The following is a 25,819-nucleotide window of genomic DNA, read 5'->3' as shown; positions in this document are numbered from 1 at the left end:
TGAAAGTGCACTATTATCTCTTATTGCATTGCTCAAATACAAAGTTGAAATTACAGATGATATACGCGCTTGATCGTGTCTAAATGGAAATTACATGATCATCATTGCTAAGTTGCATTGAACCATGATCGGAATTGGCGGTATCATCAACGTCCCCCAGATTTCCATCATTTCTTCCTCCCGAAGAAGGTGTTCTATCCCAAGGTGGACTGATTGTACCTGTAGGACTTTCTTCTAGCTTTGTCATCTCATCATCTCCTTTTGCGCCTTCTTCCGCTTGCGCTTGCTCTTTCTTTTCTCCTTCTTCTTTCACAAGCTGTCGTACCATTTCTCTACTCTTACCACCGATCGGTCTAGTAGTTCGTCTCCTGTAGAACAACAAATAAGCCGCCGGGCTTTTCGTGTCATTGGGATCTTGTACAGGCCTTACACTACTATCGTCAAAGTAGTGCCATTGTTCGGTTTCGGGATGCTTTGCATAGGCTGTATAATGTCCGCCTCCCAAGCCTCCAAAGTGATTATCAACCGCATACAAATCGTACAAAGGCGCATCACTTTCAACAGCATCATCATTTGCATCCAAAGATCCAATACTTTCCATTAGCTTGTCACCTTCTTCGCCTTCTTCTTCATGTATTTGTTGTACTGATTTCGCTCCTTCTACGCGATCGGTAAGGTCCAAGCCATCGATTGGGAAATCGATCAAGCTATCAATCTTATCTCTTGAGATTCTACCGCCACTGAAACGTTTGAGATGTACGACCAAGATATCCGGCACTTTCCATAAATCAAACTTCTTCGTAGCTTGTTTGAACTCTTTGCAATTCGGACAATACCATGGATCAGATTCACCCAATTGTTCTTCTTTCGTGAATTCGTTCAAACAATCTTCAATCGTGATCATCTTTTTGAACTTCTTTGTCGTTGAACTTCGTTCAGATTCCAATTCAGGATCGATAAACTTTTCTGTCGGTATTGACCATGAATCTTCATTATCTTTAAAGAATTCTTCCTTTGCTTCTTCTTTCCAAACACAAACAAGTGCTCCGCCCGAATAGATCAAAGGCCATTGTTCTCGAGCTTTGGCTGAAGAACCTTGCCTTTCTGCATCGTTCAGGCCCAACCTTTCTGCTCTCTTGTTCAGCTCCTCGCCATGTTTCTCGTAATCATCTGGCTTGAGTGTTGTGGGCGTTTGATCTTCCCGATGTACAAGAAAGTGTAGCGAGAATGCCTTTTTACTCTCAGCTTTGGGTACTTCTTGTGGAGTAGAGGAAGAACCTCCATTTGGCCTCGTATCTGGAACGATACGAACAGTTTCACCAGCATCACTGATTTCTGCAACAGTATCCTCCGCCAGATCCTCTTCGCCGTCTAAAACGGTAACCTTTGTTTCTTCAACCATGTCCCAATCTTGTGCGACATCGTCTCCTTCTTGATTCGATTCGCCTTTTGCCACTTCATCTTCATTATCGAGAGATTCTAAATACTCTTTCAAAGAAGATGGATTTGTGGCAAGCGATGAATATGCTTGCATGACAACTTCTTCGATACCCTTTACGTCATTCAGCTTGTCCTTCGGCACAGAAATAAAGAAAGGCTGACCAAAAGACTCTTTCCTGTTGCTGAGGTAAGAGTAAGAACTCTCATTTCGATTCGGTACGACGACAGAAAAGAGTGGGATGATGGCTTGATCCTCTGCTTGCTCAGGCGGCGAATTGGCTTCTTCTAGTGCTTCGATATTTGTTCCAGAGTATGGGTTAAACGTCAAGCGAGATTTTGATGCTGGTATTATTGGTTCAATCGGCTTCGGTAGCTGGTATACGTACGTCACATCGTTTGTTGCAATCTCATTTGCTGGATCAAAATCATGATAAACCCGATAGAAGGATTTATGAAACACATCACATGCGATCAAAAGCTTGCTGTCCGAAACGCCAAACCAACCTGCCAATTTCTTCTTCATTGCTCCGATAGACATTTCCCCGGTCAATCGTACTTCTGCTTCCGTTGGCGGTCGATTGGGTCCAATAAAGACAACTTTGCGAATGATTGACTTGCGATTGGGTATGGGTAAAGTGAGATACATGAACGGGTCGAATTTGATTGATACTTTCTTGCAAGTAGGACAGACGAGAGTACTTCTGTATTGACCCTGAAAGAGATCAACAATGACTGAATCATTTCGCATCTTGTATATTTCCCACTGCTTATGCGCGAATGCAATCATCTCTTTCAGACCTCCTCCTTCCCAGTCTGGCGCTTCAACGTAGGGCTTCTTTACGATCCTATTCAGGTCTTCATGCAATCCGTCCAACAAGAAGGCTAGCAGCTCTTGTGTATCCTGTTGAGCATATCCGGCAAACTGTGACGAATAACGAGAAAGGACAGTCTTGAATTCTCTGGGATGAACAGCTCCACCACCACTGCCCCATAACTTTCCCAATAATTCTCCAAACACTTTTGCCATTGCTCCTCCCATACCTAATGGATTATCAGTATTGACCTCATTCTTGTACACTCCACTGACGAAATAATCCTTCAGCTCTTTCGTATTGGACATACACTGCAAAGCTGAATTCATGAAACACGTATTTCCAAGGTTATACAATCCCGTCAATCCTGCATTCTTTTCGCTTCCTCTATCAGCCGCTGTTTGAGAGCGTGTAACCCTTCCGATAGGCTGTGAAGATGGTTCTGTGACGGATGTCGTTGATTCTGTCACACTTGTACCTTTTCCGGCGGCCCGGAATCGGTTTGTAAGGAAATCTCCTCCATCCTGAGAGAACAGGCCATGCAAAGAGCTCGGTGGATCTTCATTTTGTGTAGGAAGCGGTGGAGGTGCTGGTGCTGGAGGCGGTGGGAGAGGAGAAGGGAGTGCTTCTTCTGTGGTTGCGTCTGTATCCATGGGGTTGTCAATGACTTGTTGCTGTTCATTTGCATTTCCTTCCTCTCCCAAAGTCATCGTGTCCAAATTGTCAACTTCTGGTTTGCCGTTCATCTTTGTTGGACATAGACTGTTCAGACCACTTTTCCTCTAATTCTATTCAGTTGTTTCTTCGCATACACTTGGTGATTTGCTGGAGAGGTTGTTGGTGATCTATCGAGCCAGCAGTCGCCAAAAGCACGACCACGTCTATTGTTGTTTTCGTTGTTGCTGCTGAATGAGCGTGTATGGGATGATGCCAGCAATGAATGCGATTGTGATGTTAATCTATAGGGTGTAAATCAGGTGATGGCTGCGTGTCGAGTAATTCAATGAGATGATTGTATCTTATCAAATGAGAAAAGAGTGCATTTGTTTTGTATCTTGTGGAGAGTTCTTCCTTCTGAGCAGCAACAGTAGCACCCTTATTTTTACATGCGACATCACTCACTTACAAAAAGAGAAACACGCACACGCCCATAATATTATTACCGTATTACGCGGTGGGCGTACGCAGCACAGCGCGTTGTAACAAAGGGACCTTTCCGCGAACAAACACAGTTAGAGAAAAGTCTAATTGAATAAAGTTGAAATACAAATTGGTAGAGAAAAATCCATATGCTATACAAAGAAAAAGGGGAAATGATGGCTTTTATGTGCTCAACCTTCTTTCTAGTGCTGCTTCTTCACGTTTCATTTCTTGCAAAACACCTTCGAAGATTGTTTTATAGGCAAAAACGAATTGTCTACTTGTTTGAACCATACTCATCCTTTGTTCTCGAATCGTATCCAAAACTTTTCGTACTAATTCAACTCCTTCATTTCCCATCACATCTTCCCATATTTCTTCTACAGGTTTATCACTTTCTGATGGTGGTAATGGCGGTGGAGGAGTACCAAAGAATGGGTTTTTCTTTGGAGACGATGATTGAAGATTACTCGGCTTTGAACTTCTTCTAACACGGAATGCTGATGATTTCGTACTCGAAGATGAACTTGATCCCAAAGATAATTTTCCCAAAGCAGTCGAAGGGGTTGGAGGTCCTTCAGTAGGCGTGAACTGAAACGGAAGTGGTTGCTGTAGCTGATCAGGTGAAAGAGCTGGCTTACTGAATGGAACGCTAGCGATATTTGCAGCGCCCATTTTGCCTTCCGATCCCTCGGAGCGATTTCTTCGTGCTGGTGGTGGACTATCGATATCACGTCCAGAGATCGATTGACCACTGTCTTCACTTTTCGGTCCATGATCGCTCGTTGAAGAAGGATCGCCACTATCATTCATTGGTGAAGTGCTCCTCCTTGCTTCACGTGAATCAAGATTCATATAGCTTGGCGAGAGTTCTCTCTTCAAATTCTTTCTTTTCAGACTGCTGTCCTGATCTTGTGTGGGAAACAGGAACCTACTAGATGCCTTGAACGATTCACGACCTCTTTCATCCAAGTCAATCCAACCAGGTTCCCAAACATCTGCTATCTTACGTCCTGCAGCAGCCCAACGAGCTCTACGAATGATATCCAAAACGGAATCGATCAAAATATAAGTTCCAGTTCTGCCCACACCTGCAGAACAATGTACGACCATCGGACCAACAGCTTGAGATTGATTTCCCTTGGCTTCTATATCGGCCTCCTGCTGAACCGTATTTGCCATGCGCATTAACACAAGCAAGCTATCAGGATCATTGGGCACAGAGTAATCAGGCCATGCAATATACTGGAAGTGATTGATCTCTCTGCATTCACCGTTCTGATCTTTGAGTAGAATCTTTCTTCGAATCGTGGCAATCTCTTCGTTATTTTCTGATTGTGCACTTGGTAAATTGAAATAATTCGGCTCACTATCCTTCGAAGAGCCTGGCTCGCTTGCATCATCGTGTCTTTTGACAATCACACCATTTTTGTCAAGAGAAACTTCTTCTACAACTTCCAATTGTAAAGATCCATACACTTTCGGTACCCAATAATTGTGACTTTGCACTCTTCCCGATTCAAATTCACGCGTTGCCATGATGATCGTTCGCACATTTTGCTGCCACAAGACTGCCCAGAATGTATCAAAAGTACTGGGCAAAGGTGCTTGAGTGGCGATGTACCGTCTCTTACAGCCAAACTCACGAGCCGGTTCAATGAAAGAACCGTTGATATATTCACCTTGTTGTGGACACTGGACACGGCTATGCTCGTATGTCCAAATGTTATTGTATCGATTCTCACTTCCTCTCTCCAAGGCTGCCGAGATGCTGAAAGGGAAATCCTTTTTGGCACTGTTGTAGCCACTTTGTACGCTACTATAATCCGACGTGAGGTTCATTGCTGAAGGAGAAATTGCACCGTTTCGAAGGCTACCTTTGCAGTCTGATTCGTCCGCATGTCTTTGCATCGTTGCCATCAAACGATCTCGTTCTGACTGCTCGATCTCAAAGAATGATTGTGCTAGAGTGTCAGCACGTTCTTTTTCGTCCATCTTGCGCAGTTTGTTGAGGAAGTTTGGCAATCTTCTTGCATCCGCCTCACTGATCTCAGGAACGTCCAACGGTATACGCTCAGTGATACCGTTTTGGAGTTCCTTATTCTGTCGAACGTTATCGAAGAATGGATTGGCTGCGCTTAAAGAAGGTTCTTCGTTTCCTTGAACCAATGTGCTCGCACCTTCACTTGCTTGCATCATCGATTGATCATGATTGAATTTACCCTTTGCAGTACTGCTAGCAGAGAATGCTTCCATCGGTAAGCCCTTTGGTTGTACGAGTGAATGCGCTCGACTGTAGTTTGGAGCAGGACCGGTGGATGGCATTTGCAGACCGCTGTTGAGACCAAGCGACTTGAAACTAGGAACTGATGCCCGACGTATAGAGTCACCACCGTTCAGTTCCGCCATCGGCGTTGTAGGAGATCCATTTTGTGACATCTTTGTTGGCGTAGAAGGAGCTGGCTTTTTACGATCTAACAATTGCTCAGCTGCATTAGGCACAAGGGCATTTTTGGCTTTTGAGTTGACAAACATGGTGAATGCATTAAATCCGCCCACAAGCCAATTCAATCGACCGCCAAAACCTGCCTGATCGAATTTACGCAAAAGCCCAGTCAAACATGGGCCACCTCCTCCGGAAGCCGGCTTGCCTGCCTCTGAAACATGTCGAGTATCTGTATCCAGGACAATAATACGTTCAATTGCGCTGATTTCGTTGTTGTCTTTCACCTGAGAATCAACTGCGTCTTTTGCATCAGATTTACGTGGTCCTTTTCGCCAACCGCTGAATTTAGCTTGATCTTCTTCTGAAGTCAACATTTCTTGCTCTATCCTTTCTACACTCACTCCTGCTCGCTTCAAAAGGGTACTGGGAGCACAAACATTGATACTGCCTTTGACTCGCGCCAGTGCATACGACGTTGAAGGTCGTATATCGATAATGAGTGTGCCGTCTGCCGGTGAGTGCGTTCCATCATTCTTTGCTGAATCGAGCAACAAGTCGACCAATGCGTTCACTTCGATTGCTTCATACCTTGCCAAATCTTGTGCAGAGATGGACGAAGAAGCAGTCCGAGTTGAGGAAGCGCTGCCGCCAGATTGAATCCTTGACATAGGTTTGAACGTGGGCGGCACTACCAAGTTACTACTGGACGCACCAAAGAGGTCTTTCGATCCTCGATCTGAAGGATGATGCAATGGAGTTTGCACGGGGTTAGCAGCGCCTGTCAATGGACCCGAATTACCGAAAAAGTTAGACCAAGGATGTTCACTTTTTGGAGGTTGAGGCGCGAGGGACGATGATGATGACGCTTCGAACGGATTACTCATCTCGAAGGGGTTGGAAGGTTGAGGTGCTGCAGAAGCAAAATAATCGTTTGAAGTACCTTCGCCAAATCGTGGCCCGGAGAATTGAATGGATGCTTCTGAGATACTTTGTGAAGCTTCACTGCTATACGTAGAAGAGCCTATCGAGCCATTGCTGTGATTGGCAGCGATTGACGGACGCTGTAATCCACTTGCAGACTCCATTTTCCGTGCGTATCACAGTAGCTGAAGACAGAGTAACAAAGTCGAGTCGAAGTGTATAGTATTATGTCAAACTTCCATCAGATTATCATCATCTTTGACGTAATGTGGCGAGATTGAGATTTTGTTGTGTTGAGATTGACGGACGAATAGAATGACTTCTATGATTGGATCTTGTTCGAATGAGAAAGAGTAGCTTGCTGTAAGTATGAGATGCTTCTAGTTGTTAATGATGATGGTTGTTGATGCCATCTATAGATCTTTTACCAGATCGTATGACTCTAATTGTCGGGAGATTGAAGTTAGAATTCGAGGTGGAGTAAAACTGCTGCTCTGGCTCTCCCTTAATAATGTACATACACAGGGAGTGCGTCTGATACCCCGACTACCCAATTATAGATTGCACACACACACACACGCGTAGATAATGCTGTGTGTGTGTGTGCGGTGCGTCAAAAGGCAATGTACCTGAACATGCGCAGCGCCCAATTAAGAGCGGCGTCTTGACGATACTTTTGAGGCCGAATAGAGTCTAGAATTAAGACCAAATGCCATCTCGGCCGATCGCGTAAAGGTAGGCACAAGCCATACACTACAAGAATGGGAAGTGTTAATATCTCACACCAACCACTACCACATCGCCAAGATGGTGCTCAACGATTTAGGGAAACGCATCAATGCAGCATTCTCAGAACTCTCTCGGGTACCCGTAGTGGATGATGCTGCTGTTGATGCTCTATTGAAAAACGTCTGTGCTGCCTTATTGGAAAGTGATGTAAACGTTCGATTGGTTCAAGGATTACGCAATAATGTTCGATCAAACGTCAAAGAACAACTCAATGATGGCGAAAAAGCATCAAGGTTATCAGAAGGACAAAGACGAAATATCGTTCAAAAGGCTGTATTCGACCATCTTGTACAATTGATCGATCCAGGCGTGGAACCATTCAAACCAAAGAAAGGAAAGCCAAATGTGATCATGTTTGTCGGTCTACAAGGATCAGGTAAAACTACATCTTGTACAAAATTGGCAAATTATTATAACAAAAGAGGATTCAAGACTGGTCTTGTTTGTGCTGATACCTTTCGTGCCGGTGCTTTCGATCAATTGAAACAAAATGCAGCAAAAGTCAACTTACCATTCTATGGATCTCATACAGAAACTGATCCAGTTGCTATTGCTGCCGCAGGTGTTGCTTCATTCAAACAAGCAAAGTTCGAAGTAATAATTGTTGATACATCCGGTAGACATAAACAAGAAGGAGAGCTATTTCGTGAAATGGTGGAAATCGGAGAAGCAGTTGAACCTGATCAAACAATCATGGTATTAGATGCAAGTATCGGTCAAGCAGCTGAAGGTCAAAGTAGAGCGTTCAAAGAAGCTGCTGGATATGGTGGTATCTTTGTTACCAAACTTGATGGTCATGCAAAAGGTGGAGGTGCAATCTCAGCAGTAGCAGCAACAAAGACGCCAATCTTGTTTATCGGTTTAGGTGAACATATGACAGATATTGAAGTGTTTAGACCGCAACCTTTTATCAGTCGTATGTTGGGAATGGGTGATATTTCTGGCTTGATGGATAAAGTACAAGAAGTGGAAATGGCAAATCCAGAAAGACAACAAGAAATGCTCAAAAAGATCGAAGAAGGAGGAACATTCAGCATTCGAGATTGGCGTGAACAATTGGGAAATATAATGAGCATGGGACCTTTGTCTAAATTGGCAGGCATGATACCCGGCGTTGGCCAAATGCTAGCAGGAGCAGGAGGAGGGAATGATGAAGAGAGCGGTAATAAGATGAAAAGAATGATCTACATCACCGACAGTATGACAAGAGAGGAGCTTGATTCGGTTGGAAGTTTATTCTTTGCACCCGTAAAGACGAAAGCCATTCGAGCAGAACAAGAAAAGCAGTTGGCTTTGCACGAGGCTGAAGGTTCCAAAAAAGAAGGAAAGAAGCCAAAAGTCAAAGTGCCAGTCCGTATGACAGCAAGAGCACGACGGGTAGCAAAAGGAAGCGGAACAAGCGTACGAGAAGTTGAAGAATTTTTGATGCAATACCGAATGGTATCACGTATGGTGAAATCCATGGGTGGTAAAGCAGGATGGATGAAAAAGATGCAAGGGGGAGCTGGAGCTGGACGCGGAAGAGGCGGAATGCCAGCTCCCGGTCAATTGCCCCCGGGAATGTCAAGAGATCAAGTTGCACAAATGCAAAATATGTTACCGCCAGAAATCAAAGCACAACTGAGACAACCTGGAGGAAGAGAGAAATTATTGCAACAGCTACAATCCGGTAATATGCCTCCAGAGATGGCCAGTATGATGGGAGGTATGGGGGGAGGAATGCCAAATTTGGGTGGATTAGGAGGATTGGCGAATATGATGGGAGGTGCAGGTGGAATGGGTGGATTACAAAATATGATGGCCAGTATGATGGGAGGAGGCGGAGGCGGTAACCAGCAGAGATAGAAATAAGATTATGTAAGATACAATCATACGAATCGCATGAGCAGCCTTGATCTGCAATAGCGAGTTGTTCATTGTCTAGATCTCAAGAGAAGATTTTGCGTTACAGATTGTGATTGACGAGGACACGCATCCCCGGCTTTGTTCGGAAAAGCGGCTTTTGGAACTATCCGTTGAACGATGTGAGAGCGTGTGCCTGGGACCGGAATTTGCGTGTGCCGACTAAAAGTTGAGCTATAAAATAAGAGTGGAGTGTGGGGAATTAGAAAATTAGAGTTTCATTGTTCTCTTTAACATCCAAATAGACATCAAAATGAGCGGTGGTATTCGTATCGCAGTACGACATAGTGCTAACAGGTGGGCAAATCAATCATGTTCGTTGCCAAGGCTACCACATCGATTGATATCCACAACAACTATCATTAGAAGCAAAGAAGGAAAAAGTTCAGCGAATTACAAAGAATGGGCATCAAAAGAGGCAATAGAAGCATTGGAAGGCTTCAAAGCTCGATACGCTGATTTGAAAACGAGCGATGGCTTGAAACCAGCTTCAACATTCTATCAACAAATTGATGCCAATCAAATTCATCTCTTACGAATCACACAGGCAAATATGGTCCCTTTGAATATCTTGAGAACACATTTAGGATCGCATGGAGAGAAAGGATCAGATTATGAAACAAAGTTGAGGGAATACGAAGAAGACATCTTAACGGGAGAAGGTGCATTGGCCAATGGCATTCTTGCAAATGGAATCCCGACGGGATCTCTAGTGATTCCGACTGAACATTTAGCATTTTTCACTCCACGAGTTTCGTCTACTTCGTTAGGATTAGATGGTTCAGATACACCTTTCAATCCACCCGGAGGAATCTTTACGAGAAGAATGTGGGCAGGCGGTCGAATGGAATGGACGAAAGAAGCAAACGATCCGGCCAAAAGGATGAAAGTAGGTGATCAAATATGGGAAAAGACGTTCGTGGAAGAAGCAGAATTGAAGAAACTAGGAGATGGAGGAGAGATGATTCTGGTTTGGGCAAGGAAGGAATTCGGACAAAAAGATGATCTTGAAACACCTGTATTGATCGATAAAAGATCTTGGATTTATAGACGTGCTTTAGATCCTTCAAAAGTTAAACAATCAGAAACACCTTCAATCAATCTTTCAAAGCCGGATTTATCCTCTCTAACGCCTCCAGAAGGTCTACAGAATCCTACCTTGCTATTTCAAACACCGGCGAATCTTTTCCGTTATTCAGCATTGACTTTCAACGCTCATGCAATTCACCTTTCTCCACCTTGGGCACAAAATGTAGAAGGACATCAAGGTATAGTGGTCCATGGACCTTTAAATTTAAGTTTGCTGATTCGGAAATGGGGTAGAGAGATTGCAGGTTGGCGTTTAAGCAATCATGGTGAATTCAAAGACGTTCATCCTACACAAGATAGAAGGGTACTGAAGAGCGTTGATTATCGTGCCAAGAAACCAGTCTATGCTGAACAACCTTATTGGATCGGTATTCTGGAAGATAAAAACAATCAAGGTGATCATCAACATACAGTTGTGGCTATGCAGCCTGACGGAAAGGTTCTCATGGAAGCCACGATTACTTCCGAAGTAGAGATAGGTTCCAAAGCTTGAGAAGGGAAGATATCTTGTATAGAAAGAGTGTTGATGAATTGTTATATATCATTCTCGGCATTATTCGGAGTATGACTTTAGAAGATTGTCTATGAGTAAAACGCGGGGTAGTGTAATCTATTCTTGTGGGTGCACTACGACTGTATTTCGGATAAAGCGCTTTGAGAAAGTATCGGATCCTTTTTATTACTCACACTTTCCAATGTATGCTCACTATCATCATCATTTCAACATGTTTCCAGCCATACAAAGATGTCAAAGAGGCATCCTTCAGTCTGGTGTTCGTCATATGAATCGCACAGAAGTGTCTTCTTATGGCAAAGCTGCCCTAAGACCCAGCTCTGCTTTTCCGAACAAAAGATGGATTTCCTCCACTCCATCAAATCGATTAGCATCAAAAGGAGCTGGAACGCCATTCGATGCACCTTTTCTGATGGCATCTCAAAGTGGATTATCTGAATCTCAGCTGGATGTTCGTGAAGCTATTCGCCAACTCACTTCTCAATTCTCAAACGATTATTGGCGTGATTGTGATAAAGAATCCAGATGTGAGTAGAATGTCAATACTTACTTAGCTTTGCTGAAGCTGATCACATTTTGCACTCATCACAGATCCACACGAACTGTACGACGCTTTAAGTGAAGGACAATGGATCGGGATCACGCTACCAACGCAATATGGCGGTGCAGGCTTAGGGATTTCAGAAGCAGCAATGATGTTACAAACGATTGCAGAATCTGGAGGAGGAGTTTCAGGAGCACAAAGTATACATGCCAATGTGTATCCGATCATGCCTTTGATAGAATTTGGTTCGGAAGAACAAAAGAATGATTGGTTACCTCGCATTCTCGATGGTAGAATCAGAAGTTGTTTTATGATTACTGAACCGAACGTTGGATCAGAAACGCTGAAGATCAAGACTACGGCACGTAAAGAGGGAAACAAATGGATCATCAATGGGCAAAAGGTGGGTTAAGCTTACCTTGCGACAATTCGTTCAATTACTGACCCTCTTCCACTTTACAGATCTGGACATCCTCTGCTCAAGTTGCTTCACATGGTGTTATTCTAGCACGTACCAGCGAGCCAACGTCCACTTCAAGATCGGCAGGATTATCACTCTTTTTCGCACCTCTTCGCAATTCCGCACCAAAGACACCCAAAACGCAAGATGATGAAAGTAGTGCATTACGTAAAGGAATCGAGATGCACAAGATTGATAAGATGGGAGGAAATGCAGTTGATGCAAATGAAGTTTGGTTGGATGAATTTGAAGTTTCGGAAGATTGTTTGATTGGAGAAGAAGGAAAAGGATTCAAGAAAGTCTTGTTTGGAATGAATGCAGAACGGGTGCTACTGGCGGCGGAATCATTAGGGACAGGCTATGCTGCTTTACGACAAGCAGTCGATTATGCAAGTCAAAGGGTTGTCTTTGGCAGAGCTATTGGTCAATATCAAGGTGTTCAACATCCATTGGCAATGGCTTGGGCGAATCTAGAAGCTGCACGTCATTTAACGTATGCTGCTGCAAAGCTATACGATGAAAGAGGAGGAACGCCAGAACAGATTGGAGCACAAGCGAATTCAGCCAAACTTGTGGCAAGTGAAGCAGGCTTCAAAGCTTGCGAAGCAGCATTGATGAGTATGGGAGGAATGGGATATGCAAAAGAATATCATGTTGAAAGATATTTGAGGGATAGTTTCGTGCCAAGATTGGCTCCTGTTTCGTGAGTAGAAAAAAGTTAATAGAGCTGAAGGATAGAGATACTGACTTCTCTCTTCTTATCAGACGAGAAATGGTGTTGAATTACCTATCAACGAGCGTATTGAAATTACCCAAGAGTTATTGAATGATATCATCATCTTTTCATTGAGCAATGTCATAAAGTTTTGTTTGTACTCGGACTTCCATGTCTGTGGTGGAGGCGTGCGGACGGGGAGGCGGGGCGTTTTACGCCGCACTAAGTGTCAAAATAAACTCCGTATGTCTCCCTTGTTTAGCGTGGAAAGAATGAAACTTCCAGACGGATGAATGCAGTAAACAGTCCGCAAACATGAAACAAACAAACTCTTGACCGTCATCCGATCTTGTACTGTGGCTGTGGTGATCCGAAGCTTTGTTTGACATAGCTCAATATTGTTCCCAAGCTATAGTCGAGTGTTTATTGACAGTTCCTGAATTTGTCTCCTGTCTGACAAGGCAAGGTATATAAACAAGGGTAACCCATTCATCAATCAACGACCTCCTCCCCATCCTTCCATTTATCCCTCACCCTCAGCAACGTATCTTCCACCCTTTCTCTTACTCTCTCACAATGAAGAACTTTGGCGGTGCAACATTGAGCCTATTGGCCGCCACCCTCTCCGTAGCAGCTGCTGCTCCAACCATTCAATTAGTCTTCTCTCGTTCAGATGATGCATGTACAGCATTTGGAGAACCAGGGTTACTCAAATTGAAGGATGCAAACGGACACATGAACGGCACAGTCTTAGCCGAAGGAACATTCTCTGCAACGGGAAACGAACAAGGGAATACAAATTTGATCACCCAATTCGAACAATGCGATTTTGATGGTTACAATTATCAACAAGGATCTTCACGTAATTCAGGCGGAAGTATGGGTGCTCCGATTGAGTACTTTGGTCGGGTAACAAGAGGATCAGATTGCTTGACTGCTTCTACCACAGATATCGGGGCAGATGGTAATGCGTTCCGATACAACCCCTGTTCAACAGAAGACGATGAAATCAGATTAAAACAATTTTTCACTTATCAAATCTCCGCAACGGAAAGTATTGATATTGGATTTGTTGGAGCAAAGAATGACACGCAAAATCCGTATAAAGGTCCTTATGGATGGACTGCAGGTCCCAAATTTAGCCCTGCATGGCCACGAGTCATTCAAGCTTCTGATCAAAAACATGATTATGAACTTGAACTTGTCTCTTCCTCCGATTAGATACAAAACAATCAGCACATTTCGCATAACCTTGTAGCCTAGTATAACGCAGCATTTTTGAGCATCCCTGTCACTTTGATCCATAAGCAACGTGCATTGACTCGGCAATTGTTCTGTCGACTTGACACAATCTTTGAGATTTAAAGACGTGAAAGCAGAACAGAATCGCTTCTTGTCGCTCCGAGATTACTTCGCAAAATGGTCCGAGCATAGAACGCTCTGAAAATGGCTGACCTCTGCTTCTCTTCATTCTTTTCGTTCTCTACCATCAACCACGTTTCCTTTTTACTACTATGAAAAGTTTCATTTTGACCTACTTTCTACTCTTGGTCACTTTATTGATCGTGGCGAAAGCTACACCTTTTACCGGATCAATCTTAGCTCGTAATGATGACTATCCATGCTCACGATTCGGGGGATCTGGCTTACTCAAGCTCGGTAATAACGGTACCGCACTGTACAAAGGCTTCTTCTTCGTTGTTACAGATGACGAAAAGGGCGATGAAAGTTTGCGAGTTAGATTTGAAGATTGTACTTTTCCCGGTTATGGTTACACGCAAGGATCTTCTAGAAATTCACATGGAAGTATGGGCGCACCTGTGGAATTCTTTGGCATTGTGAAACATCAAGACAAGTGTCTTACTGCATCTACAACAGACATCGAGCCTGATGCAATTAATTTTTTTCGCTTTCAAAACTGTTCAATTGAAGACGACAATTTGCGATTGAGACAATTCTTTGCTTATCAAATTGGCTCTCAAGTACCTGATATTGCATTCGTTGGAGCAAAGAATACTACTGAAAAGGTATATAAAGGTGCTTACAGTTGGACAGTCGCTCCGAAGATCAGCAACAGCTACCCTAGACCGATCAGAGCTTCATCCAACAGTACAGAGTACGTCCTGTCATTTGTGACCGGAGAGTAGGGTCATTGCATAGTCAGGGACACCTCTGACACAACGAAACTCATCGATTGAGGCCATAGACAATTGAACTGATTCTAGCAGAATGAGAAACCTATCAGCATCTCCACGATAATGAATGTCATTTGATCGTGAACGAGTCTTTTGAGTAAAATTACAATATATATTCATCTTCGTTCGCCTTCTCGTCTCGTTTCGCCAAATCCCAATAAGAAGCTCTCTTGGATTCCAAAGCTTGTTTAGCATCATAATCGGTTTCACATTTTCGTGCTTGAAATCCACTTTCAAATCTACGTTCCCGAATTGGACCTTCGAATAAGATTCTACAAAAGTTTTCCGGCCAATTTATGTTATTCAACAATTCATCTTGCTCATTCATGCTGAGTGTGTTCGAAGATTGCGTTGCAGGCGTACCAATGTCCGACAAATTGTCGATACCATCCGATGCTTTCGGTCTTCCAGGATCTTGCCAATCGATTCTGTTCATCATCAAATGCCTGTACGATTTGATCGCCTTTTGACCTCCTTCCACAAACACCAGAGCAAAATCTTTGCCAAACAAAGTCATACCCGTCAAGCCCAGTTGCAATGCATTTTTGCGTACTTTGAATTTATGTGAAGGACTAGCAAGATGTTTGATTTTGAACACGAGCGTAAACAATCCTTTTGATAAATCTTTTTGTTTTTGTTCTTCCAGCTTCGCCTTTCTTTCTTCATCTGTTAACTTTCTCTCTAGATTATTTTGTTCATGTTGCTCTTTACGTGCTGCCACTTCTCTTCGTACCCTTGCTTCCACTTTGGTCGGATCTGCGATTGCTTCTGACGTCAACACTCTCATCAAATTGCTCAATTTGACCTTCGGTGGATCAGGTGCTTGTAAGCCCATCTTAATTCGATCCCTCTTGTCTTCCTGCTCAGCTCGTCTACGCATCCTCCTCATCTTTTTCATCTCCTTCTTCGTCAGCATTACGCCTCGTGGCTCAATTTTGATCTTATCTGATGGTGCTGGGATAGGGATGGGATGTTGTATGTATATATCCACAGGCGAGCCTTCTCCTTCTATCAACACAGAACCAGTATCTTTGCCTTTTCCTTTCTCCACACTAAGTGATCGCACAGCATCGTACGAATCTTGACCGGGTAAGAATTGTTGATCCCACCATTCTACACCTGGCGGTTGAGGTCTTCTAAGTGCACGTTCTTCCGCCGTCAATTCATCCAAGCCGGCTTTACGTGATTGTTCTTCAATTCGTCTCTTTAATTCTTCCATTTGTGCTTCCCTACGTGCTTCTTCGGCTGCTCGAATATGTCTGCCTGGCGCATTGAATTGCATCACCCTCCTCTTTGCACGAGCACGAGGCATGCTTCCTTCTCCTTCCTCTTCGTTTGTGGCGGGTGTCAAGTATGGGTTCACATCCGTTGGCGCTGCTGCTTTTGCGATGGAAGACGGTCCAGGGAAAGGTCTTCCTTTGCTGCTGCTTGCATTCAAGCCATTGCTTCCTCCTCCATTCATTAACAAAGGGTGAAGACCAGTTGGTTTGGCTTCTTCATGTCGTACTGGAGGTGGCGGTCTCGATGATGTCCGATTCCCTGACAATGTCCCTGCCTTTCGTCTAGCCTCATCAATTCGGGCTTGCATGGACGCAGGATCGAATCCGGTAGGTCTACCAGGTCTGCCGACACTTGTTACATTGCTGGTGGGAGCATGCTGCTGACTGCTAGCATTGATTGTATTTGGTGGCGGTCTAGGACGGGGTGCTGAGAGTCCATTCGATGCACCACCAGCAGAAGGAGTCGGAGGACGAGCTTGATTTAACGACGTGTTATTTGCCATCAAAGCTGCAAATCTGGCTTTGGCAGCTGCAATTTGGGCTTGTACATCATTTGTATTTGATCCACCAGGCGGTCTGCCTCCTCCATTTACCTCATCATGAGATCTCTTTGGAGCCATCTTTTGCCAATATTTTATCTTCGTACCTCACCACCCCATCGCAAATCAAATTTTAGTGGATGGTATGCAAAAGTATACGAACAACACTTTTTATACGCCGTGCAATACGCGTAAGCTCAGCTTAAAATCAATCTTTCCACTCAGTCATAACGTCAAGTGTATGTGTGCGCAGTTTTTTGTCAAAATCGCATAAGAATGTGTATTGATTCAAATATTCACAGTAAATTGATAGGTGAGTATGAGCAATAGCAGATTAGCATTTGAGAGAAAAAAAGCATAAGAGGAGAAGGGGATATGATGATAAAAAAAACAGTCTCAAGTCACAATTGCTGTAGAATGCCGTGTATAATGTGACCAATGACGATGACGGAGAAATTATATGCCAAATGATAACCAAGCCTAATTATCATTTGGAGAAAAAACCGATTAAAAAGTAATACTGTACAGCGAATAACGTATGATGACCAAGCTTGCCCGTCCAGGGTTCACGGTAAAGATGCCTAAACGAAGCGAATAAATTGTTTGCGAAAAGAAGAAAGACCGTCAGGCAAGAAGAACCCCACGATAAGTCTGGTATCATTTTGATTGTATGATGGAAAATAGGAAGCCATAAAACCCGTGTATATTGTTTTCGTAATTATGTCGTTAATTGAGATGTGCGTCTTGCAAATCGTGTGCCAGCACGCCAGTAGCCGTGATGTGCGATCCATATCCTTGGGAGCTAGAAGTGATATCCTTCTTGGTGGCAGCAATGGCCATGTTACTAGGAGCAACATAGCTATCATCGCTACAAGGATCAATCGTGCTACTACTGTCATTAGATAGACGATTCAAGGCCTTTGCATCATATGATGATGGTGCCGGCCAGACTGGAAATTCATTGGCCGGCGTAGGCAAATCTGTAGACGTATCGCTGGTCACGCTGCCGTTCGATCTTTGTGAGTCGCGACGAAAGAACCAGTTATCCGCATCAGGTGTTAACAAGGGCGTTTCGTATTCGTCCCCATCGCTACTACCCTTTGAAGTCGACAACGTGCTGCTGCCATTGCTGTTGGAGCTAGAGTTGCGAGATGCATTCAATGGCGATCCAGCCTTCATCGACAAAAGCCAATTTGGCCGTGTGGCCAGTCGGTAAGGGGATGAAGGACTTGTGGGACTTGTTACAAATTGATCGCCTGCATCATGGTTAAGACCTTGAGTGACCAACCAAGCTGGCGAGCTTGTTCGATGAAGCGCGCGTGGACGTTCAATAGTGACCTTCGCGGCACCTGAATCGCTGAGATCGCTCTGTCCCTCCAAATTGTCCATCTCACGTTGAATTTGTTGACTCAATGTACGCTTGCTGATAGTCAATGATGCGTTTCTGGAATGTTTTGGTCTGACTTGAGACAGGTCCAAAACTCTACCTCTCGCACCAAGAGGAGAAGACGGTGGTTCACCAACGTGATCAGATTCAGTTGTCTCTGTTGATATGGTAGATTGTGACGAGCTTTTGATGATATCTTCTTCGCTAATATGATCGTCCTCCGTCTTCTCTAATTGACGACGACGGGAAGATGAAGGACTCCAAGTGCCTGTCCTTGCAACAGCAATGGCACCACTCTTTCTCAAAGATGCTCTTGTTTGAGCGCGCAACATCTTTTCAAAGTCAGCACCCCGACAAATATCTGGACAAGGTGCACGAATTGTGGCATTGGCAGGAAGGTAGAAGAGTCTTTCTGATCTTGAGATCGTTGGTGGCAGTGGTGGCATGATGGAATCGCCATTGATCGAGATCGTGTTAACAGAGTTTGCCGCATTGAAAGCTTCATGAGCCAAAGGGCAGATGTAGTGCTCCATGTCTTGGAAACGGACTGGCTTACCAATCATACCGTCCATGCCAGCACGACGATAAGCTAATTCTGGTTCATCACCAACAGCTGTAGTGACGGCGACAATGTGCACACTGCGATTGGCTTCCAATACACCATCTTCACCGTTGCGAATTCTGATAGATGTATCCAAACCGCTCAAGAAAGGCATTTGAATATCCATCATGATGCAATCGAAAACATTCGTGCGCAACAATTGAATAGCTTTCAAGCCACTATCGACAGAGACTGGTGTTCCCTCTACCATGGGACCGAAACGACGTTTAAGCAATGTGCTGAGCACACTGAGATTGATGCGATTGTCATCGACAAGCAATACGCGTAATTTGCGGTATGGAACATCGCTTGCCATTGTTGAGCAAAGGTAGTGGTGGTGGTGGGTGTGATTCGTAATGGTGATCGATAATAAGTCGAGAGGGAAAAACAGGGAAACGTGGATATGCCGCTGATCGTAGCCTATGGGACGATACTTACGCAGCAAATACGTTAAAGGAGTTGGTTGAGACTGATTTTGGACGTATATATCCTACTCGAATTTGGTCGAATGGACGTGCGCTTGTAGATAGAACAGACACACGTCTAATGGATGAGCACGTCAATCGAGTGATATAGTCGAACCGATTATTGCGGAAGGTCCAATTGACTATGGGGTGAAAAATCAAAGGACACAGCTATTCGAAGCTGAGTGCTGTCCTATTGATTAATCGAAAATGTTGAATCGATAAGTTCTGTCGGAAGCCCAGAATTGTGGGTCTTAATCTGAACAAAAACTTTCGTTGAATCGTATTGGTGGTGTTCAATAAAGGATGATGGATTAATCTTTCCCGCTCTTACGGAAATTTTTCAATTGCCCTTCCATGCACGGCTGTACAGGCAACGCATAAAAATATATGCGCGCGTAAGCTCAGTGTTTGTTATTCTTGCTACGGAGATCGAAACACGCATTTTACTTGGCCCCACGGAGGTGTGACTGTATGACAAACACGCCAAGCGGGCAACATTTTCCTTGTATTTTTTTTTTTCAATACGCCACCGACTGAACTCATACGAGTATTGAGTGGCGCTCAGTCGCGTATGCGATCTTGATTTGAAAGCATACAGACGATCCGCCCCCTTTGTCCGATCTAGACGATAGAACACGCTAGGGGAGGGAGTGTTGCGTTGCTTGCTTGGCTAACTCCGAAGGGTACTACTTGATCGTAAGGGACGAACAGCATACGCGTCTTGCCACTCAGATCGAGTCAATTGGTGGATTAGCCCAGGCCGTAAGACGAAAGACGACTCTTACTTAATCATTGAAAGCCACAGCTAACAAACAAGGATAAATGAATGTCTCATGAGCGTTGATTAGATATTTATTCATCAAGCTTACGCGTTTGTGTCCGGAAGAGTTTTAAAGGGAAGCACAGCACACAGCATACATACCTGCTTCTTTTGTGTGATCCATCAATTCTATGACTTGCAGCTAGTCCAATCCGAAAAGGTAAGTCTGTGGAATGGAAGGGAAATGTTTAATTGCCTCCACGAACCTCCTTTTTGCTATTCGATTGAGCAAAGGTGGCTTTTCTGCCGATTGTGGCTGTGAGAAAGCAAGGTGAAGGTGTATTATCGGAACGTTCACTCAATACATTCTCTCTCCTCTTCATGTCCCGATCCCAGTCAAACAGTCTCACCTAGGAGTAAGCTGACAAGAAGGAAAGGATAAGGGTGGATAAGCTAGGAGCACTGATCCGATCCTGAATTGGCCAAAGTGGCCTAAAATAAACATTATACCTCAGGGTGCCGATGGCATAGGAGCTAGAAACCGGACTTGCTTCCCACTCCTAAGATAACCATCTTTCCCATAAAAAAGGATGTCTGAACTTAGACAAAGGAGACAAGCACAAAGGGAGAGGAGTCAAGAAAGATTGGAAAATAAAGCTCAAAATGGAAACAAGTACAGTTTAATCTACATTCTTGTCGGATTATTGGCTGCTTTAGTGGTCCTTTTGGTTTTGCTTGAGTGGATGTTGATCATGCTATAAGATAGGGGGCACAGATCGTGCAATTCTCATTGTAGATCGAGCATTTTGTATTTCTACAAGATATAGTATTGATTGCCATATTCTCATTCTTTATCCATCATCCATCATCATCAGCACAAAGCGGGTAAGAAATGACTTGACCGCATTTAGGCACCGAAAAGTAAGAAACGCGTGCGCTTGCCCTTTGCCTCATTTTTACGACCCGAATCAAGGCACGAAAAGTGGTGGAGAAATGCATGTGTGTGGATGTATGCGTGCATAACTCTAATAATAATTAAGCGCAGCACAGCGCTACGCCGAAAAGAACAAAAAACTCATTTATGTTGCTATGAATAATATCATCCACAAGTTCCTAACAATTCGCCACGATCTTGACACAAATATTCGCGAATAATCTATTGATAGTACCAGTAAAGGGGGAAATCTCAAAATAAACGGCCAATTAACCCGAGGAACATCTCTGTTTTTCTTGCAGCGTGCTCCTATAAAGACACATAAAAGTACTTGATGTTCTCTTGAGCAAAGATGGCTTATTACCATCATTTTGCAGGTTGGTCTTTCATCCTTGTGGTGATAGGATTGGGTGAGTAATAAGTAATTGGAAATGGTGATCTGATGGTGGTTTTCTGACCTTATCTGTACTGTCTCTCCAGTCATCTTCTACACAAAGTCAAATTTGATTAAACTGTTACAGGAAAGCTTTCAAAACCGAATGAGTTCTCTACAAGCATCCTCCACTCCCGGTGGCGGTAGCAGTGTTGCACGAACACTCTATTCACGTTTACCAACGTATGATTGGTCAAGCGCTCGTCTTGGAGGTCTTCATTCAACTCTTTTTGATATCGAAGCAAATATTCGCGATGGCGATCAAAGGACAGGTTTGGAAGCTGCAGGTGCACAAGAGATTGAACGTTTGATGTCTACGCAGGGTGTTGTGAGTAGAGAAAGGGAAGAAGCAGCTTGATGAGAAGAATTAAGTACTGACTAATCGTTTCCCTTACAGGATTTTGATACTGCCCGCCTAATGCTCAATCGACAAAGATTCTCAAAGCACAACATCGATCCTAGAACTGGTATGCCACTAGACAGCAAGGCAGTCACTTTTGAGAGTTTGCGATAGACCTCATTCTCGCTTTTTTACAGTCACCGTTTATTGTACATTATACGATTTCGCTAATTGACCCGTTTGGTTTTCATTGATAATATTCATTACTGCATACATACTGCGAAGAGAGAGAGAAAGAAAGAGTGCAAACATTTTAACCCAAACGTAATCCCAAAACAAGACCAGCCAAGAATGTTCCTCGGCTTGGGAAATCAGCAGTGAGGAAGTGAGTGAAACGGTTCCAAATTCTAGCAGCGGTAGAATCTCTCCAGCCGGAAGCAGGTTTGTCTACCTGAACGGCATCCTTACCTGCTGCGCTATCGACAGCTGAATCATAACGTCTTCCAAGAGCTTTCCAATCAACTTTGACGATCTTTTGTGTGTTAAGGTATTGTAAAAGAATGAAACCACCACCTAACAAGAATGCAACGAATTTTAAACCTTTTTTGATAAAGATACCAGCGCAAATACCACAAACCGAACCAAAACCAAGATTGTAAACGTTTACATCACTTTTTGGTAGGTTTTTTCCATCATCTCCGAATGGCATCGCATCATTTGCGTCTTGGGGGATCGAATAACCTCTAACCGAATCGGGACCGCTGGATTGGTTCGTTTTGAGCGGATCCCAATCTAACATCATTTTGCGCGTTGATTGACTAACGGCGAACAAGCCAATTCCAACACCACCAATCAAGGCAAGCATTCTACCCGATTGACCTTTCTCCGAACCGAAAGAGGCAGATGGGGAAGGTGCGGTGATGGCAATTGGTTGTCTTTGTGTTGCATTACGGGCAGGTTGAACGTATGATCGAGTACTGAGTCTGAAACTTAATCCAGTTTGTGAGCTTGAGAATGGTTGTACATTGTGTCGAATGAGACCGACTGCCCTTCCTGGAACGGTGAGATTCCACATCTTTGATCAATACAAGGTATTTAATGATGGACAGAGGGAAGCTGGTAATGTAGGGTCGGGTACTTCATGTAGAACGCGAGAACGTCAAAAGTGGAGTAAGGTGCTGCTTACCTAAGCGCGAAGGAAAGCGTGTTTTTTGATTGCAATAAGGATTTGTGTGTTCCTTTTTGATATCTTTAACCATCAACCATGCAGGATGGCCAACTCAACGGCCCGTACGGCCAAACAGATTCATGGCACCAATCCGCAATTCCTGATCGAAAAGGTCATCAGGTCTCGCATCTATGACTCACCTTATTGGAAAGAACATTGTTTCGCTTTGAATGCTGCTTCATTTGTCGATCGAGCATTGAACGATTTGACTTATATTGGCGGCACATATGGATTACAAAAGCCAACGCCATTCATTTGTCTCGTGTGTAAGTTGCTACAAATTCAACCCGATCGTCAGATCATACTGGAGTACCTTCGACATAAACAGTTCAAATACCTTCGTGCAGTAGCTGCAATGTACGTCCGACTTACGTTTACCCCTTTAGACGTCTTTGAAACTTTGGAACCACTTTTGAACGATTACAGTAAGCTACGATTCAGGCAGATGAACGGACAGTACACCCTAACGTATATGGATGAATTTGTAGATCAATTACTCATTGAAGAACGGGTTTGTGAGTTGATCTTACCCCGACTAACAAGAAGGGATGTTTTGGAAGAAGTTGAAGGTCTTGTGCCACGCATAAGCAAGCTAGAAGATGCGATGCTATCAAGCACATTGCAGAGAGGCGATCAAGATAGCGATGCTAGCAGTGATGATTCAGCTAGAGCAGAGCGGGAAGAAAAACAAAAGAGAGTACAAAGAGCATTAAAGATTCGGCAGACACGCAAAGAGGAAGAAGAGAGAAGGGCAAGAATACTCGAAAATGCCAAAAGTACAGCACGAGCAAAAGAGGAGAGTGGTGAGAGTGAAGGTTCGGATGAATTCGGATCTCAGGAAGAAAGCGATCAAGAAAGACTCGTCAGCCGTAGCCCTAGTCGAAGCGGCAGCGAAAAGAATAGATATCAATCTCGCTCACCCAGTCGTAGCCCGGATCGTCAATCGGGCGGCTACATAAGTCGAAGTGTCAGTCGAAGTCCTGATCGAGGCTGAGTAAGACATTCCCATATCAAGTCTGTACATTACTACATTACACTGTAAATTATCTGTTGTACACTATCATACATCGCAATTATAAAGCATCCCATCCTGCAAGATCTGTATCATCTTCCACTTCTTCCTTGACAGCGGGGACATGGCTGATGTTGGCAGCTTTTGCGGCATTTAATTGTAGAGAGCCGTTGTCAGAGGGCTCTTCTTTGACGATCACCTTGCTCGACTCGTCCTCTTCAGTTTTGACTGGGATTGTCACCTCAATACCAGTTCCAGCCTCCTTGTCTTGTGTTGCTGAGGTGATATCACTTGCATTAGGAACTGGCTGTTGCTTCAATGCCTCTTCTCTTTCCATCTCCCGCATCACTTCCAAAGCAGCCTCTTCTTCAGCAGCGTTCATCTCATCGATTGCAGATTCTGGTTCTTCTTGCAGATGGGGCTGCAAAGGTGGTGGTTGTTGAGACCCAACAACACTTTGTTTCTTTGCTGATTTTTGCAAAAGTTCGATTTGTTTCTTCCTTGCCATAATGAGCCGCTGTGCCCGTTCTGGATCAGTGAGATCGTCGTAATTGTTCTTTTGCTTTTGTGAAGCCGGTGTTTGAGAGGAACCAGCGGGTGATGAAACTGTATCGCGCTGTGATCGAATTGCATTTATCTTCTCATCCAATTCCACCAATTCCGTACGCAAGTCAATCATTGCTTCATTCACCATATGACGTGCCAAAGCCGCTTTTGCACATTCTTCTATATGTCTAAAACGTGCAGGACCAAGCATCGTACCTCCGTACCATCTACTCACGATCACCAAAACGTCCGTTGCACCATACATTTTTATTGCTTTTGCAATTTCTTTTGCTCCATACTTTTCGCCATCATCTTCTTGTCCTTCTTCTAAACCAAAATCTTCCGGTCCGCCCAGCCCATCGCGACCTCTTTTGAGAGCCAAACAACTCCAAGCATGCATGTCATGCGTTGCGCCTCTCCTATTGGGTGCTAGATGCTGCATCGCAGGAGGCAGTCGATCGGTAGGTATATGCTGAGGTTGCACAACTTTTGATAGGTGTGATAAACAATGCGTAATCTCTGCTTGAGAAGGTGCAGAAAAAGCATAAACGAATCCGACAAAAAGGGAATCTCGATCATTGATCATCGCTTCTGGACATGTGGATGGCCAAGCAGGTGGTTTGATACCCAGCCATTTATCCAGCCCTCCAGGTGCTTTATTCTGAACTGATGTTGTTGAAGGTTTGGATGCGTCCTTGTTCTTCCTCCTTGAGCGAAATTCTTCCCATAGTCGTTTCGCTTCTGCTCTAGTGGTTTCGTCCTCTGACTCATCCTCTGCTGTAGCTATAGCTTCTGCTTCGATTGTCTGTGATGGTGGAGTAGGTAATTTGTGTTGCTGATGTAGCTGGAAATTGGGTTTAGTGCTATTACGTTTTAGAGTGATTTTTCGTTTCTTGTTCTCTTTGTCGCCTGAGGTCGTCTTTTTGGCCGGCCTTGCAATTTCCTCGTCATCATCAAGATCCTGCATGTCACCTTCGCTGCTATCCGAATCCGACTCGTCGACCAATGCTCGTTTCTTTCCGTTTCCATTAGCTGTTTTCTGTTGCTTCTTAGTTGGTGGAACCCATTCATCCTCGCTTGTGTCGCTCAATCCTGCACTTTGATCATCATCATCTTCATCATCTTCATCCCGCCCTCCTTCTTCTTCTGATCCATCCACTTCTACTTCATCTTTGTACACCTCTCTTTTGGGATTTGTTTGCTGTCTAGAGCTTCGACGTAATGCTACCATGATAAGCAGACATTACCGCATACCAGTTTATTGTGCAATATATAGTATGGTGGAAGAAGGTAAAGAAGTCATGTCTAATTGTGGAGGATAGGCT

General features: G+C 44.0%; 13 protein-coding genes across 13 annotated transcripts; 7 read left to right on the top strand and 6 right to left on the bottom strand.

Annotated features, from left to right (window-relative positions):
* Window positions 1-5: 5 nt before the first annotated feature.
* Window positions 6-3,304, bottom strand: FA14DRAFT_161287 (UCH-domain-containing protein). The gene has a single exon (XM_025499045.1). The coding sequence runs from the start codon at window positions 2,996-2,998 to the stop codon at window positions 80-82; it is 2,919 nt and encodes a 972-aa protein (XP_025353733.1). The 5' UTR covers window positions 2,999-3,304; the 3' UTR covers window positions 6-79.
* Window positions 3,305-3,479: 175 nt separating this feature from the next.
* Window positions 3,480-7,287, bottom strand: FA14DRAFT_62138 (uncharacterized protein). The gene has a single exon (XM_025502579.1). It carries the CDS (start codon window positions 6,921-6,923, stop codon window positions 3,576-3,578), a length of 3,348 nt encoding a protein of 1,115 aa, XP_025353732.1. The 5' UTR covers window positions 6,924-7,287; the 3' UTR covers window positions 3,480-3,575.
* A 36-nt stretch (window positions 7,288-7,323) lies between these two features.
* On the top strand, window positions 7,324-9,563 carry FA14DRAFT_135656 (signal recognition particle protein). The gene has a single exon (XM_025497008.1). It carries the CDS (start codon window positions 7,567-7,569, stop codon window positions 9,391-9,393), a length of 1,827 nt encoding a protein of 608 aa, XP_025353731.1. The 5' UTR covers window positions 7,324-7,566; the 3' UTR covers window positions 9,394-9,563.
* A 109-nt stretch (window positions 9,564-9,672) lies between these two features.
* Window positions 9,673-11,229, top strand: FA14DRAFT_62081 (uncharacterized protein). The gene has a single exon (XM_025502577.1). It carries the CDS (start codon window positions 9,704-9,706, stop codon window positions 11,030-11,032), a length of 1,329 nt encoding a protein of 442 aa, XP_025353730.1. The 5' UTR covers window positions 9,673-9,703; the 3' UTR covers window positions 11,033-11,229.
* A 236-nt stretch (window positions 11,230-11,465) lies between these two features.
* On the top strand, window positions 11,466-12,883 carry FA14DRAFT_123440 (acyl-CoA dehydrogenase NM domain-like protein; the record flags this gene model as incomplete). The annotated part of the gene is made up of 4 exons (XM_025496571.1): window positions 11,466-11,580; window positions 11,645-12,000; window positions 12,060-12,760; window positions 12,823-12,883. 4 exons carry the CDS (start codon window positions 11,466-11,468, stop codon window positions 12,881-12,883), a joined length of 1,233 nt encoding a protein of 410 aa, XP_025353729.1.
* A 212-nt stretch (window positions 12,884-13,095) lies between these two features.
* On the top strand, window positions 13,096-14,075 carry FA14DRAFT_161284 (uncharacterized protein). Its single transcript, XM_025499044.1, has one exon. It carries the CDS (start codon window positions 13,349-13,351, stop codon window positions 13,991-13,993), a length of 645 nt encoding a protein of 214 aa, XP_025353728.1. The 5' UTR covers window positions 13,096-13,348; the 3' UTR covers window positions 13,994-14,075.
* A 64-nt stretch (window positions 14,076-14,139) lies between these two features.
* Window positions 14,140-14,994, top strand: FA14DRAFT_62128 (uncharacterized protein). Its single transcript, XM_025502578.1, has one exon. The coding sequence runs from the start codon at window positions 14,287-14,289 to the stop codon at window positions 14,917-14,919; it is 633 nt and encodes a 210-aa protein (XP_025353727.1). The 5' UTR covers window positions 14,140-14,286; the 3' UTR covers window positions 14,920-14,994.
* A 76-nt stretch (window positions 14,995-15,070) lies between these two features.
* On the bottom strand, window positions 15,071-16,186 carry FA14DRAFT_123683 (Pre-mRNA-splicing factor 3; the record flags this gene model as incomplete). The annotated part of the gene is made up of 1 exon (XM_025496592.1): window positions 15,071-16,186. The coding sequence occupies one exon, from the start codon at window positions 16,184-16,186 to the stop codon at window positions 15,071-15,073; it is 1,116 nt and encodes a 371-aa protein (XP_025353726.1).
* Window positions 16,187-17,512: 1,326 nt separating this feature from the next.
* Window positions 17,513-19,090, bottom strand: FA14DRAFT_156118 (uncharacterized protein; the record flags this gene model as incomplete). The annotated part of the gene is made up of 1 exon (XM_025497807.1): window positions 17,513-19,090. One exon carries the CDS (start codon window positions 19,088-19,090, stop codon window positions 17,513-17,515), a length of 1,578 nt encoding a protein of 525 aa, XP_025353725.1.
* A 2,053-nt stretch (window positions 19,091-21,143) lies between these two features.
* Window positions 21,144-21,946, top strand: FA14DRAFT_173220 (uncharacterized protein). The gene is made up of 3 exons (XM_025500460.1): window positions 21,144-21,345; window positions 21,416-21,696; window positions 21,766-21,946. The coding sequence occupies exons 1-3, from the start codon at window positions 21,288-21,290 to the stop codon at window positions 21,880-21,882; spliced, it is 456 nt and encodes a 151-aa protein (XP_025353724.1). The 5' UTR covers window positions 21,144-21,287; the 3' UTR covers window positions 21,883-21,946.
* A 75-nt stretch (window positions 21,947-22,021) lies between these two features.
* FA14DRAFT_125400 (uncharacterized protein) lies at window positions 22,022-22,417 on the bottom strand (the record flags this gene model as incomplete). Its single annotated transcript, XM_025496703.1, has 1 exon — window positions 22,022-22,417. The coding sequence occupies one exon, from the start codon at window positions 22,415-22,417 to the stop codon at window positions 22,022-22,024; it is 396 nt and encodes a 131-aa protein (XP_025353723.1).
* A 562-nt stretch (window positions 22,418-22,979) lies between these two features.
* Window positions 22,980-23,870, top strand: FA14DRAFT_109952 (Pre-mRNA-splicing factor 38A; the record flags this gene model as incomplete). The annotated part of the gene is made up of 1 exon (XM_025495900.1): window positions 22,980-23,870. A coding segment is annotated over one exon (891 nt), but the record flags the coding sequence as incomplete, so codon positions are not given.
* Window positions 23,871-23,931: 61 nt separating this feature from the next.
* On the bottom strand, window positions 23,932-25,811 carry FA14DRAFT_161282 (uncharacterized protein). The gene has a single exon (XM_025499043.1). The coding sequence runs from the start codon at window positions 25,723-25,725 to the stop codon at window positions 24,010-24,012; it is 1,716 nt and encodes a 571-aa protein (XP_025353721.1). The 5' UTR covers window positions 25,726-25,811; the 3' UTR covers window positions 23,932-24,009.
* Window positions 25,812-25,819: the final 8 nt, after the last annotated feature.

The sequence above is a fragment of the Meira miltonrushii genome (assembly GCF_003144205.1).
Source record: "Meira miltonrushii strain MCA 3882 unplaced genomic scaffold FA14scaffold_3, whole genome shotgun sequence".
In the NCBI taxonomy this organism is placed as follows: Eukaryota; Fungi; Basidiomycota; class Exobasidiomycetes; order Exobasidiales; family Brachybasidiaceae; genus Meira; species Meira miltonrushii.
This window is presented reverse-complemented; position numbering and strand designations above follow the sequence as displayed.

Coding starts and splice junctions, on each gene's coding strand:
- FA14DRAFT_173220 (XM_025500460.1), top strand. CDS start 21,288: ATGGCTTATTACCATCATTTTGCAGGTTGGTCTTTCATCCTTGTGGTG. Junction 21,346..21,415: donor CCTTGTGGTGATAGGATTGG/GTGAGTAATAAG, acceptor CTGTCTCTCCAG/TCATCTTCTACACAAAGTCA. Junction 21,697..21,765: donor TGATGTCTACGCAGGGTGTT/GTGAGTAGAGAA, acceptor TTTCCCTTACAG/GATTTTGATACTGCCCGCCT.
- FA14DRAFT_62138 (XM_025502579.1), bottom strand. CDS start 6,923: ATGGAGTCTGCAAGTGGATTACAGCGTCCGTCAATCGCTGCCAATCAC.
- FA14DRAFT_62081 (XM_025502577.1), top strand. CDS start 9,704: ATGAGCGGTGGTATTCGTATCGCAGTACGACATAGTGCTAACAGGTGG.
- FA14DRAFT_135656 (XM_025497008.1), top strand. CDS start 7,567: ATGGTGCTCAACGATTTAGGGAAACGCATCAATGCAGCATTCTCAGAA.
- FA14DRAFT_161282 (XM_025499043.1), bottom strand. CDS start 25,725: ATGGTAGCATTACGTCGAAGCTCTAGACAGCAAACAAATCCCAAAAGA.
- FA14DRAFT_161284 (XM_025499044.1), top strand. CDS start 13,349: ATGAAGAACTTTGGCGGTGCAACATTGAGCCTATTGGCCGCCACCCTC.
- FA14DRAFT_161287 (XM_025499045.1), bottom strand. CDS start 2,998: ATGAACGGCAAACCAGAAGTTGACAATTTGGACACGATGACTTTGGGA.
- FA14DRAFT_62128 (XM_025502578.1), top strand. CDS start 14,287: ATGAAAAGTTTCATTTTGACCTACTTTCTACTCTTGGTCACTTTATTG.